The sequence below is a fragment of the Neophocaena asiaeorientalis genome, unplaced genomic scaffold (genome assembly GCF_003031525.2).
Source record: "Neophocaena asiaeorientalis asiaeorientalis breed wild unplaced genomic scaffold, Neophocaena_asiaeorientalis_V1.1 scaffold22, whole genome shotgun sequence".
Lineage (NCBI taxonomy): Eukaryota > Metazoa > Chordata > Mammalia > Artiodactyla > Phocoenidae > Neophocaena > Neophocaena asiaeorientalis.
The window spans coordinates 1,797,325-1,812,050 of NW_020174422.1; the positions used below are offsets into that span (position 1 = coordinate 1,797,325).

Sequence of the window (14,726 nt, forward strand, 5' to 3'; positions counted from 1 at the left end):
TTCTGTAAATTCTGCATGCTCTATGTCTTTTCACTCTCCCATGTGCCCATTTGAAAATGAACAGACTCTACAGGCCAGCTGCTTGCACCGCTCTCATGACGTGTTCAGTCTTTTAGGAGATTGAACCCAAACCTGCCACAGTTAGCCCACAGGCTCTCAAGGCCCGAGGCAGTGACCACAACTGTCCCTTGAATGGAATGTGTCACTTTTCCTTTCTTTGTTTGCTGAAGGTCTTTGAAACAATGTGCCTCTGGCCTTTCCTCTTTCCTTCTCCTCGGAAACTGTGCCCTAGGTTCCCAGGCCTGGCAGCAGTCGGTAGCGTCGACCTTGGACACTTACCTTGTCATTGAGGACCTCAGTCCTGGGAGTCCTTATCAGTTCAGAGTCAGTGCCAGTAACCCCTGGGGGATCAGCCTTCCCAGCGAGCCCTCAGAGTTCGTGCGACTTCCAGAATACGGTGAGTCCCAGCCATGCCCAGTACCCCAGGCGATACAGACAAGACACCTGGCCGACTGTCACATACTCACTGGCACTGGCTGCCCACTGGCAGTGTCAATAGGCCACTGAGCTAGAGGTGACGTGGATTTGCTTGTCGGCTTCTGCCAAGTAGCATTTCAGAGGCCTCACAAAGGGTGTTTCCGTAAAGTACAGGGCTCAAGTTAGAGCTGCCACCCATGTCTACCCTGGGCCTGCCAGGTTCCCGGGCACCTGTGTGCGTCTCCAGGGACCAAGAGGGGCAGACAGGGGCCGTGAGTCACATGGATGCTACCAACCCTCTTCTGAGACAGGAACACCGAGCCACCTCTTCCCTGGGAACCCCTGCCGGCCTAAGTGTACCTCAGCCCCACTCACCAATTTAAAACGGGGAGAGGAAAGCAACCTGCCTGAAGGATTTGAGTCAAAATGAGGATTCAATAGTTTCTCCACCCCCAACCCTCCCAGAATGTCTTGTTTCAACATGGATATGTTTTTACGTAGATGTGTTGAATAACTAAGATACGCATTTAACTAGCTGCACATGAGTATTTTACAAACGTTGTTCTTATTTTGCCCCCCTATTCATTAGCTCATCAAGCCACCTTGGTCCCTGGGACATTTTGTAAGAGGAAACTTGTTAACCTAAAGAAATCTCCAAATAGCAAGGTTTGGGGCAGTGCAGGGCAGTGGACTGTGTATGTTGGGGCAGGGAGAGGTCACTGTAGTTAAAAGACAGTGAACCTGTGTCTTGGGGTTAAGGGCATCCTGGAGTCTCAAGAGGAGCTGTGGACCCTCTAGGGCCCCGGGCTGCAGCCCCGCTCCCGTGGTTAGCTCCGGAAATGCTCCCCAGGCCTCTCCCCACTGCCAGCCCGGTTCAGCTCTGCTCCCAGGGGCCTGTGACTCACTGGGAAACCTTGGCCCCAGTTCTCTATTTCCTGAGAACTCAATATGGGTAAGCCATGTCCAGGCTCAGCCCAGCTGTGCTCTGGGCAGCCTGAGGTGACCGGGGTCAAAAGAGACGTGCTGCAGGCTTGACTACTCTTCTCCCAGGCCACTGCCTAAATCCCACCCAGGGATGACCGCTGCTTTTTGTGAGCCTTGCTCCCCAGCAGTCAACACAGATAGATATTGGTGTGCGTGCTTGTGTGTGTGTGTGTGTGTGTGTGTGTGTGTGTGTGTGTTTGTAAATCATTGCCAGGGAATTAATGCATCATACAAGGTAATACCACCGAAGATTTGGGGTTAGGCTAAATCACTCAATACACCAGATAAGCTCATTCATGCTGAGAACAAAGGAGTGAGAAAGCAGTTTTTAGAATGTTTGGAGCACCTTCGTTTCCTTTTCCCCTTGGCCATATAACTCTTCCCCTTTCCTCTCTGCTGCAACCTCCCTGCAGCCCTGATTCTCACTGGCTTTTCTAGGCCTTTCAAAGTGTTTTTCTTTCTCCCTTTTAATTTTTTCTAGCAGATTTCTATTTGACAACATCCGGAAGTTACATTTCTGATGGTCCGGAGTTTTCCCTTCGTTTATGGAGATGGTACAGGGAGTCTGACTCTGTCATGTCAGTTTCCCCTTGGATAATATTTTTTTAAGATAACATTTCAGAGAATTGTGGCATTTTCCCACTGAGTTAGATTCCATATTTAGTCATGAGAATTGCTTTGGGGGTGATGCTGGGGCTTTTCTGTTAACCTGTTCATTATTCTTAATATGGCTTTTTCTCAATGTTACAAATGGATTCTTTCTCTTCCAAAGACGCTGCGGCTGATGGTACCACCATTTCTTGGAAGGAAAATTTTGATTCAGCTTATACGGAGCTGAATGAAATTGGAAGGTAATAACCCAGTTTTCTGTTCCTTTATTCATGAACACTTAAAAACATCACATGATAATAACGACTTCTTGTTTTGTGTTTCTTTCACTAAGTGCATTTTCTCTATACTAAGAAAAAACTAGAGTATTTATGTGTATTTTCTATGGTTCTTTTTCTTTTTTTTTTTTTTTTTTTTTTTTTTTTTTTTTTTTTTTTTTTTTAAATTTATTTATTTATTTTGGGCAGTGTTGGGTCTTCGTTGCCGTGCGAGGGCTTTCTCTAGTTGCGGCGAGTGGGGTCCACTCTTCATCGCGGTGCGCGGTGCGCGGTGCGCGGTGCGCGGGCCTTTCACTGTCTCGGCCTCTCTTGTTGCGGAGCACAGGCTCCAGACGCGCAGGCTCAGTAGTTGTGGCTCACGGGCCCAGTCGCTCCGCGGCATGTGGGATCTTCCCAGACCAGGGCCCGAACCCGCGCTCCCCGCATTGGCAGGCAGGTTCTCAACCACGAGCGCCACCAGGGAAGCCCCTATGGTTCTTTTTCTAACTGCTTACATTAAAGTTCTCAGCCTTTCTACTTTTCTAATATAAGAATTTAAGGCTCAGTCATTTCTTCAAAGTACAATTTTAGCTAAATCCTGAGTTCTGATATGTGGCATTTTCATTATTCAGTTCTAGGTATTTTTCCTTCAACTATGATTCTTTTCTTTGACCCAACTGTAGAACTGTTTTAAAATTTCCAAATGTATGAGATTTTAAAAAATTGTCTTCTTACTACTGATTTCTAATTTAATTGCTTTGTGGTTGGAGAATTTGGTCTACATGGTACTGATTCCTTGATTTTTGTTGGGACTTGCTTTGTGAGTACTATATGGTCAATTTTCATAAGAAGTTCCATGTGTTCTTCAGAAGACTACATAAGCACTAATTGTTGGATACAGGTCTCTCTGTCTCTCTTTTGGTTAGAAAAATGTGTCCTCAAAAATGAAAAAGGATAGAAATGTGACTTTTAACAGAATAGTGAAAAATAATGTATCACCTGTCTCACAAAATCGTTGATGGGAAGGTTTTACATGCCTGTGAGGTATTGGTCTCCAGGAGGTCTAGGTGAGAGAATGTGGGTAGATCTTACAAGTCACCCACCCTCCTGTGATGTGTAAATAAAAGAGCACTCCCTAGCAACGGGCCATTAGCATCCTCTCCATCTCTGATTGATGGCTCTCAATGAACGGTAAAATTTCCTACGTGGTTGTGACAGAGGTTGTGGAGAGAGCAAAAATGTTCATTATTCCCATTTCTTAGGCAGGAGTAACAATGTAATTCACTGCCTTTTGTTACAGCTCCTTTCATCAAAAACCAGCTTTAGCTCTACTTTCCTATCTTCTTTGTGTAGCCAAACAGAAAAGATAAAGCCAGTGGAAATTTACATGGTGATGATGACGATGATGATGAAGCTTTTTGAGTAATATAGTATTCTGGATACCATGCAGATAGTATACAAAAGTTATTTAAGCTAATCCTTACAAGACCATGAGGTAGTGTTTGAGTAGATTTCCAGTAAAGGAAACTCAGGTTCAGGAGGTCAAGTAACTTTCTCAAAATCCCACAACTAGTACGTGTAGAACCAGGATTCAAACCCTGGGCTACCTGCCTTTAAGCCTGTGCTTGTTTTACTAATATATATTGTTTCTCATCATAGCAGTTTTTGTCAAAAATAAGTTCTAGTAGTTGAAATCTAGTTTTCTCCATGATATTAAAGTTTGTGAAGCTACATATGACCCCAATAATAAGCAAATCAAATCCCCATCTGGTTCTAAATGAAATTGGTTCCACCACCTGGATGTACCGGTTAATTCCTCCCCAAGGCCTGTATTTGCTGTTGATAGCCATAGGCTAAGGCATGTTTTACATAGAAGAGATGGACGTTTTGATATTTCTTAAGGGGAAATCAATTTTCTGATCTGTTCCAAGCAATTGATTTTTTTTTAAATTTCATCTCCAATAACCTGAAGCTTTCCCTCTCTCCCAAGTATCGTCTTCATCTTTTTAGAAGATCCTTTAAAATGCTATATATTAACAGAATGGAAATAAAACATATAGATACTTACATGAGATACATAAAAGATATCTGTGCCAGGGCCATGTAAGTGAGTCAGCTTTCTCCATCACACCTAAACCTAAAATTCTAGATCTATATGACTATCTTGTTAAAAATAGGTCTCCAGTAATAAGTATTACAAAAAACAAAAAAGAAATAGCTTCACTCCTATAGCCCATCCATAGAAGCAAAGAGCACCTGAGCATGGCATACTTAACCAGAAATAAACTATATAGGCACCATTGCAGCTTAAAGAAGCCAAAGACTTATCCCTTGGGAATGCTACCTGGTTACCTGTACAGGATCCAAAAAGGTGGCGGTACCAGGCCTCCAGGTAAGGATGGCAGGTTGAATACAGGCATCCATTTTCATTCCCTCCTGAGACTTCACTGAATCTACAGTAAAGGATTTTTTTTACGCAGGCACGTAAAGATGAGGACACTGGAAGAAGAGATAGCAAGTATTAGAAGCAGAAAAAGAGGTGAAAGTGACCAATGACTGAGAGACCTGAGAAACTCAGTCCAAGTCAGTTATGGGGTCAAGTGAGAGCCAGTGTAAGTTTTGCAGCAGAATTCCCAGAAGGCTCAGGTGTTGGAAGCATCCAGTACCTCTGGAAATATGTGTAAAGAAGATGCTAAAATTGGAAGGTTGTCTGAACCTTGTGTGAGAAGAAGTTGTGGCTCCAGACCTCCTCCCCAGCTTCAGGTGGCTGTGTGATTGTCCTTCCCAATCAAGGAAAAGACTGGAGATTTATCCCCTGGAAAGGGTGAAACAGAGTGCCTCTGTTCTCAGGGACACCAGCCCAACTGAGGGCAATGGAGCCATACTCCAAACAGGGCCACTGTGAGAATATATAAATGCTAGATTCTGAGGACCCCTGCTGTCCTACCCACCAGGCCTCCAGAGGTGGACAGCCAGGGCCTCACCTTCCAGGCAGAAAGTAGGAGGGTCTTTCTCTGGAGAATCTGACCAGCTCAAGAGGAAAGACTTAACGATACTGACTCTGGAGTTTCCCCTGACAAAACAGTCCATTCAGATCACCCTACAGTGAAGGTCGAGTTGACAGGCTCCACCCACACACGCAGAGCTTCCAAACAGCTTTTTAGTCCCCAGCTTTTAAAATGAGCCAACTTCTGATGCTGGCCAAGATGGAGTAAGCCCATTGTAGCCTTTCTCTCCCACTGGCTACAACTAGAATCCGTGGATGAAATACAGATAGCAGCTATCTGAGCATTCTGAAAAGTAAGTAACAGAGAGATTGGGGAGGGAAGTTAACACCTGAAAAAAGACAAGGACAGTGGCAGTGAGTTTTCTGAGTTATTATGTTCTGAGGGTTTTTTTTGTGTTTTTTCTCCTGATCTCTTAGCTTTAATCCAAGGGTGGGCTAAGTCAGTGAACTGTGCAGCAGGCACAGAGAGCAAAATCTCCAAGAGAAATCCATCTTTATGGCCAGAAGACAGGAAGAGAGCAGGGAGATTCCTATTTTTTCCCCTTTCTTCTTTCTCTCTCTCTCTTTTTTTTTTTTTTTTTTTTTTTTGACCGGGGAAGCCCCTCTCTTACTCTTTTACCCACAAGGGCATTCATGTGGAAGTGTATGAGGATGCCAGAGGCTAAAACTTGACAGAATCCCATATTTCTGGCCAGCGGAACTACAGAAAGTGTCCATTTGAGCTAAAGAATATGGGAGAAATCTCAGTGAGGAGAGAGCTAAATATTTTTATAAGAATCATATGCAAAGGATTAGGAATAATAATGCTTTGAACATTAACAGTTAACATCATCAATCACACTAGAAGTTAGAAGGCAATAGAATAATTCCTTCAAAATTTTTTTCAACCTAGAATTATACCCAGAGAAACTAACAATCAAATATCAATGTAGAATAAGCATGTTTTAGATATGCAAATCTCAAACAACTTATTTCCCATGCACTCTTTTTCAGAAAAGATTGAAGAATGCATTTTACCACAAAAAGGAAGAACAGTCATAGTTTACTAGAGGTTTAACTGTGACCAACACTGACATAGTTGTAATAATGGAAACACTGATTATTGATTACAATATAATTCTCTTGGGGGGACAGGGGATGGGAAAAGTGGTTATGTGATGGGAACAAAGGAAGGAAAGAGACTAAAATCTCATCTTCTATAGTGGGATGTCAACAGATAATAACTAAAACTGAAAAATCAAGAAATAGCCATACAAAACATACTATATTTAGAGTCATAGAAGTAAATACCTAAATAATCAGCAAAATACACTGAAGTGATATATTAAACTACCTCTAGAGGAAGAAAAATGGGGACGGGTGGAGGAAGAGGCACTATCGTTTTTAATAAGAAACTTTGTTAAAGCTCATTGACTTTTCAAACCATGGGGATGCATAAGTTTGATGCACACAAAATATATTTTAAAAATTAAGGTAGCAGTACCTTGACATAACCACTAATTCAGGAGATCTCTCCTCAGCAATCAGTTGTTTTCCTGTATCCAAAGTCCTCTGGAAGGAGGTGACCTATAATAAACAAACATGAGAGGGCGCTGTTAAAACGCAGAATGGTAGTTTATCGATGGATGATGTAAAACAGAGCTGCCAGTTTGACCAAATACTTGTTCACTATGCCAAGAATGATGTCTTACATGTAATAGGCATTTGATTAATATTTGTCTAATACTTGCTTTATTAATTAGGGCTTTCTCTTCTTTGGGGAAAATCTATAGTAAAAAAAGAAATTATTATTATCAGGAAGTTGCTTGGTGAACACAGAGCCAGGTCAAGGCGTCTGTTGGACAATCTTAGTAGCGGCCATGTGTCTGATGCTTTCGTTTCCGCTAGAGGAGTGGACTGCCCTTTGGACTGCTCATTCCTCTGCTCTTGGGTCAGGGCACCTCATGAACAGGCTTTGGGTGATGCTGCCTTATCACCTCTTTGACCCTCCCTCTCTCTGCTTCCATTGCTGACCAGTTTCTCCATCTATCTCACTCTCTTACTACCTTCCATAGGCCTGCAGGGGAGTCTGGGAACCATTCTATTTCAGCTATAGTTAATTTTGTTAGATACAAAAATGGCATGGTGGTTATATATTTTCAAATGTCCTTGTCAACTAGAGATGCAAACCAAGTATTTATGCAAGAAATAACATGCACTTGGGCTTCCCTGGTGGCGCAGTGGTTGAGAGTCCACCTGCCGATGCAGGGGACACGGGTTCGTGCCCCGGTCCGGGAAGAACCCACATGCCGCGGAGTGGCTGGGCCCGTGAGCCATGGCCGCTGAGCCTGCGCGTCCAGAGCCTGTGCTCCGCAACGGGAGAGGCCGCAACAGTGAGAGGCCCGCATACTGCAAAAAAAAAAAAAAACACTCCAGAAAAAAAAGGGCAGGAGGTGGGAAAAGAATAGATGAAAGGTTGGCAAAACGTTGATAATTGTTGAAGCTGGCTGCTGGGTACACAGAAGATCTGTTCTACTATTCTCTCTACTTTTGTGTATATTGGAAATTTTCGGTAACAGAAGGATCATAAATATAAAATAAAATGAAAAAATTGCCTCTTCAGAAAATGATTTGAAATTACCATAAAGCAGAATTCCTCCTTCTTTAACATTGTCACTGTAATATTTTATAGAAATATATTCTGTTCAGAAAAGAAAACTGAACCTGTGGTTGATGTTCAAAATGACAGAAAAATATATTGACTAAAAATATTATTTAGTTTTTTGCATCTCAAAGAACCCTAAAATGCTAAGAAAGGAAAGATGGCTTTTCTGAATGATAACATTATAATTAAAAGTACAGAAAAGTAGATTCCTAATAAAATGTTACTGTCTAATCACTTCAGATAAAACTTCTCATATCCTTCAATAAAATGATACCTAGTTATTGAGGAATCTTGGCAAAACACTTTCTTCCTTTTGTTTTCCAGAGGCCGGTTCTCCATAGTAAAGAAGTGCATTCACAAAGCTACTCGCAAAGATGTCGCTGTGAAATTTGTTAGCAAAAAAATGAAGAAAAAAGAGCAGGCTGCCCACGAGGCTGCCCTACTTCAGCACCTGCAGCATCCCCAATACATCACTCTCCATGACACCTATGAGTCCCCCACTTCCTACATCCTGATTTTGGAACTGTAAGTACAGGCGTCATCTCTCGAAGGTGGTCCCCAGCTATTTGGGTAATTTCTTGCCCACAATTAATGGAAATGGCAGTTACATTTCATACAATGTCTTCTAGTTTACAGAGTGTTGTATGTAACATGCACTCTCCCCTCCACTGTATAAAAATGTTATTCCCATTTTATAGATCAGGAAGTCAAGGATAAGGAAGATCATTAAAAGTAGCTCCTTAGGGCTTCCCTGGTGGCGCAGTGGTTGAGAGTCCACCTGCCGATGCAGGGGACACGGGTTTGTGCCCCGGTCCGGGAAGATCCCACATGCCGTGGAGCGGCTGGGCCCGTGAGCCATGGCCGCTGAGCCTGCGCATCCGGAGCCTGTGCTCTGCAATGGGAGAGGCCACAACAGTGAGAGGCCCATGTACGGCAAAAAAAAAAGTAGCTCCTTAAAACTATGAAATGGAGAAGCTGGGACTTGAACCCACATCTCTCTCACTCCAGTTTTCATCTTCTTTCTCTTATGGACTCTTGGGCTGGGCAGGAATTTAGGAAAAGCTTATGGACAATGGGCTTATTGACAGGGGTGGAGTTGAAATAAAGAGAGGGGTTTGTGCATCTATCCACTGCCATAGCATCCCCAATCTACCACCCAAGAAATTCCTTTAAGGGTAGAATCTTACCCTCAAAACCTTCCACTCATTCCAGATTTTCTAGGGACTCAGGCAGCCATATACTTGGGGCTACGTACTGGGCCCCAGAATAGACCAATAAGGTCACATCCTTCCCACTTCTTCCCCAGGCTAAGAACAGAGATCGTGCTCTGTGGTTTAGGGAGATCTTACAGAGGCCAAAGAGAACGATCTTTTCAGAAGTATGGAGCCCTCGTAGAAATGTTGTCTGATTGGTGCTCATGAGGCCCTGCGCCTGGAGAGGAGATAGACATTTACACCGAAGACCAGTGCTGTGTCTGGCTCCACATGAACCTACGTTCCGTGGAGAAGCACCTCCTTTTACACCTTTCAACTGTCATTTTAGTCTTGCTCTTGTGTGCTTGTTAGTCTAGGTGTGTGTGGGGGGGAGGGAGGGGTTTGAAGCAGTAACTTTCTGTAAATTTATTTATGATGAAAAACAGAAAGCCAAAATGCAAACATCTTAGGCTACATTTTTTAACTGGTTGAAAAGAAACAAGAGGAGACAAAACCATCACTGTTAGTAATTGTAATCCTTTTGTGATACTTAACTTTCTATAGCTGTGTAGTAGCTGGTAAGTTGTCACTTTGTTTTTCTTTTTTTTCAATTGATAAAAATAAGTTTAATTTATATGCACATTAACCACTTACTCTGACCTCATGCTTTACTATTTAGTCCAGTTCTTTTTTTTTTTAATTTTTATTGGAGTATAGTTAAGATTGTCACTTTGGATTTCATAAATACGTTTACAAACAGCCTTTCATAAGAGCTTCCTAACTCAAAAGGTACATTCTGTTGACAGTGAACTATGTTTGTTTACAAGTGACAACATGTTGTACTTGAGTTCCAATAAAAAGTATTGTCACTTGTGTATCAACCAAGGTGGTACAGCAGACCCAGAACCTTTGCCTATTCAGACTTGTCAATTACCATTGTGAGGGAAGGTGTTGACTACCAGGCTGCCACAGAGTAATGGAAAGAAGCTGTTCTTGGCATGGAGAACCTGGGCTCTAATTCCAGCTCTGTGATTTGGGACAGTGTACTTAGTTTCCTGGGCCTCAGGGTCCTTATCTGTGAATTCTGAAGATGTTTCCACTTCTCAGAGATGTTGCAGGGATTAACTGAGATGAATATTGCATTTACTGAGCACTCACTATGTGCCACCCACTGTGTAGACCTGGGCCTGGGTGGCAGGAACAAAGATGAAACGTTATATTTCTTTCTATCTTTCTTTCTTTCTTTTTTTTTTTTTGCGGTACGTGGGCCTCTCACTGTTGTGGCCTCTCCCGTTGCGGAGCACAGGCTCCGGACGCACAGGCTCAGCGGCCATGGCTCATGGGCCCAGCCACTCCGCAGCATGTGGGATCTTCCCGGACCGGGGCACGAACCCGTGTCCCCTGCATCTACAGGCGGACTCTCAACCACTGCGCCACCAGGGAGGCCCTAAATGTTATATTTCTTGCCCTTGAGGAGTTAGAAGTCTAATGAGAAAGTCCATAGGTAAATGAATGATTTCAGCATAGCCTGGTAAATGCATATTTTGGAGAGAGTTGTGTGAGAACATAGAGAGGGGCTTGGCTGGACTTGAGGTTCAGGGAAGATTTGTGGAGAGGCAGTACCTGAGCTAAACCCTGGTTATGCCATGACTGTGGGTACCCCTTTGGTGGCCATCTAACTTGCTGGTAGAGCTTTTCTCTACCAGGCAACTGAGGTTCTGATTCCCTAGTCTAGGGAGGGACCTGGGCATCTGCATTATCTAAGCGCTCTAAGGATGAACTTGGTGGCTGAGACTTTCTGGTCTCAGAGTAGAGCTACTGTTAACTTCTCCCTAAAACGCTCTAAGAAGTTCAGGGGGCTGCATCTAACAAGCCCAGTCCTACTCCACTCCGTGCTCACCACCCCTCTCCCACCCTGGCAGGGTCAGAGGAAGGCAAAGGAGGCCTTCATGGGACCTAGCCTTTAATCCTGTCAAGGAAAGTGGGAGAAGAGAACAAGTTTGTGGGAAGGAACAAGCTAGAGAAGAGAATGGAAACTTGGCAGGGGGATGTCAGCTGTGTTCAAACGTAGTTTCTGACTCTGGCTCAGGCTCCTCTGCCTGGGCCTTTCCTGGGGATGGGCCTCAATGGCCCAAAATGCATATTAGAGACCAGCTGCCTGACATCTGGTCACTCCCTGCTAAAGAGGGCCCAGAGAGCCTGAAAAGTGTTGCCATTTATTGCACACTTGCTATTGCTACCAATTATGCTTAAATGCCTCATTGTCTCACTTGACCCTTGGACAATCCTCATAATGAAATAGGTGTTGTTGTCGTTACTCTAAAGATGAAGAAACCAAAACACAGGGAGTTTAAATGACTTGCTCCAAGCCACCAACCTGTTAGTGGCAGAACCAGGATTTGAATCCAGGTCTGGCTGGCCCCTTGTACCAGGCTTTCAGATATAGTTTTTAAGGTTGGAAAGTTGCCCAAGCGGGATGGGTTTCAAAAGGGGGGTCAAGAATGCCAAGATCAGGGCTTCCCTGGTGGCGCAGTGGTTGAGAGTCCACCTGCCGATGCAGGGGACGCGGGTTCGTGCCCCGGTCTGGGAAGATCCCACATGCCGCGGAGCGGCTGGGCCCGTGAGCCATGGCCGCTGAGCCTGCGCGTCCAGAGCCTGTGCTCCGCAACGGGAGAGGCCACAACAGTGAGAGGCCCGCGTACCGCAAAAAAAAAAAAAAAAAAAATGTCAAGATCAAACTTTGCCTAGTTTCTATTTTTCCCCAACTAAAAATTGACAAGTAAAAGTTATTTGCAAGACATATATGAGGTTCCTTGAAGCCACCAGATTCCAGTTATTCAGACAATTGCAAAATCTCTGTCTCCCTCCTTTCTCTGTTTTGCAATCTAATCTCTCTTAAAGGGGTGTCAGACCTTTTTCCTTGTGAGCAGTTTCAAAAGTTAATGAACATAATGTGTCTTAAGGTTATACAGATTTCTTCCCTGAAACATGCATGTATCTATCTATCTATCTTTTTAATATAAGTTCTGAACATTGTACTAACTTTGGGCTCTAACTAAAATATGCATGTGTTGCAACATTGATCTTCATTTATAATAGGGAGTAGGAGAAATGTTAGCAAACTTACAGATTTTTGTGTGTGTTATTTTTCTGTTTTCTTTATAAACGTATTTCCTTTGCCTTTTCCTCCCTATTTTCAGGATGGATGACGGCCGACTCTTAGACTACCTTATGAATCACGATGAGCTGATGGAAGAAAAAGTAGCTTTCTACATACGAGACATCATGGAAGCCCTGCAGTACCTTCACAACTGCAGGGTTGCACATTTGGACATAAAGGTAATAAGAAGTAGCAACCCTAGCAGGGAAATCGTTAAGTCTAACCTGCCAGTCATTACCCTTGAGGGAGGTAAATTCTCATTTTATTTACTTACATTAGAATCCCTGTGAATATTAAACACAAAATGGGTTGTCACAATTTAAGTGTGTTATTTGTGAATTAGTGAGAACACTCCAGAGTCACATGGCACCTGGGGTTAGAGAAGGTAGGGAGGCTTTAACCACTTTGTCTAACTTTATAGAAGGAATCCACTAAATGTCACCATCTTTTTCAAAAAGAAGCCCCTGTTCTCCAAAATAAATAATTTATCATTTTCTTGATTTAGTGCAGAAGTAAGGGCTAGTTAAGAAGACATGATTTCCAATGTCAAACAACTTCCCTAAAGTACCATTTAACCTCAGAGTTTAGTTCAGTTTGAATATAGGGAAAGTCCCATATACTACAGGCTTTATCAAAGAATGGCAGAACCGTGTCTGAATGGATGGAGTCCTACTGGTAGTCAAAACAGAGAGCTGAACTTGCCTTCTCTTATCCCCGCCTCCTTGGATCTCTGCAGCCTGAAAACCTGCTCATTGACCTTCGGATTCCAGTGCCTCGAGTGAAGCTCATTGACTTAGAGGATGCTGTCCAGATCTCAGGTCACTTCCACATCCACCACCTGCTTGGGAACCCTGAGTTTGCTGCCCCAGAAGTGATCCAAGGCATCCCTGTGTCCCTGGGCACTGATATCTGGAGCATCGGGGTTTTGACATATGTCATGCTGAGCGGGGTCTCCCCTTTCTTGGATGAGAGCAAGGAGGAGACATGTATCAACGTATGCAGGGTGGATTTCAGCTTCCCCCATGAGTACTTCTGTGGCGTGAGCAATGCTGCCAGAGATTTCATCAATGTGATCCTACAGGAAGACTTTCGGAGGCGGCCCACGGCAGCCACCTGCCTGCAGCATCCATGGCTGCAGCCCCACAATGGCAGCTACTCCAAAATCCCCCTGGACACCTCCCGCCTGGCATGCTTCATAGAGCGCCGCAAGCACCAGAACGATGTTCGGCCTATTCCCAATGTCAAGAGCTACATTGTCAACCGGGTAAACCAAGGGACGTAGCCATCTCCCAGCCCTCGAGGTTTCACATGGAAGTGCAGTGTGAACCAAAGCAAGACTGAATGTGTCTGTAAATAATTCTGTTCATTATTTCACTCCACGCGGTTTTCCGGATTGAGAGATGTACCTCTTAAACCTCCTCAGTGATTTTTCAGGGTCTGAGCAGCAGTAAAATCACCCTAAATCCAGGGACTTTTCAGAAGGTCATCCAGAAGGGATACAGATGCAAAGAGTCACGGAAAGTATTCAAAAGAGAGGCAAAGATAAGAAGAATAGCAGCTGTTATGAAATTTTAATTGCGTGTTCCAAAATGAGTGGTTAACTGGGCAAAACTTCAGCTCACTGAAGTGAGTATAAAACATTTCCGCCTTGGCTGAAATTTTAAGCAAAAAGTTCTATTTAACAGAGATGTCATGTATGTCAACTATACTGGATTAGATTACTTAGATATAGTTTCTTAATAGGATACATGTACACATACAGTAAAATAGATCGCATTCAGCTTTCGGAGTTTTATAATATAGAGATATATATGAAATCAATCATAAGTAACTTTGAGTACTCCAGTTAAGACAGTGACTTATTTACTGAAGCATTACATTGTTTTGACTAAGCACAATTAGATGTCAGGTTTTTTAGAGCATTTTATAAATCTTGTATAGAACTCTTTTACCAGAACCTGTGCATTAAGAGAAAGCAATGTTACCCTTTCGCAATCTGTGAATGAGAAGATTTTTCTCTCAGTCACAGGTATTTGACTAACCTAGGTTCTGTTTATGAAATGCTGTCCCCAGATTCACTGGCAGCTCAGAGTTCATCTGGCAGGAAAGCCTGCCAGGAAATAAGTCCAAATACAGTAAGAGGTGTGGGGCTATTTTTTATGTCTACACTTGGTTTCAAATAGGTAACAAATAAAACAGGTTCATACAAAAGTGCAAATAGAAACCTTTCCTACAGTTCCTGTGAACAACATAACAATGCTTTCTGATGTTTTCTGCTGCTGCAGAGTGCAGTCCTCCGAAAGCTGGCCTGCTTTATTTCTAACCCCTTATGGAAGTGAAGGGGTGCTTACCAAAAGGAGGCAGCCATATAGGCCTTTTAAAGGCCTGGTCCCAA

At 43.4% G+C, this 14,726-nt stretch overlaps 1 protein-coding gene across 3 annotated transcripts in view; it reads left to right on the top strand.

The window, feature by feature from the left end:
• KALRN (kalirin RhoGEF kinase) overlaps positions 1-13,613 on the top strand; it is a 573,088-nt gene extending 559,475 nt beyond the window's left edge. For all 3 annotated transcript variants that reach the window (XM_024756492.1, XM_024756493.1, XM_024756495.1), the window contains 5 exons: positions 293-457; positions 2,234-2,312; positions 8,303-8,503; positions 12,372-12,510; positions 13,068-13,613. In XM_024756492.1, the coding sequence (XP_024612260.1) occupies positions 293-457; positions 2,234-2,312; positions 8,303-8,503; positions 12,372-12,510; positions 13,068-13,613 (1,130 nt within the window). The remainder of the gene's footprint in view (positions 1-292; positions 458-2,233; positions 2,313-8,302; positions 8,504-12,371; positions 12,511-13,067) is intronic.
• Positions 13,614-14,726: the final 1,113 nt, after the last annotated feature.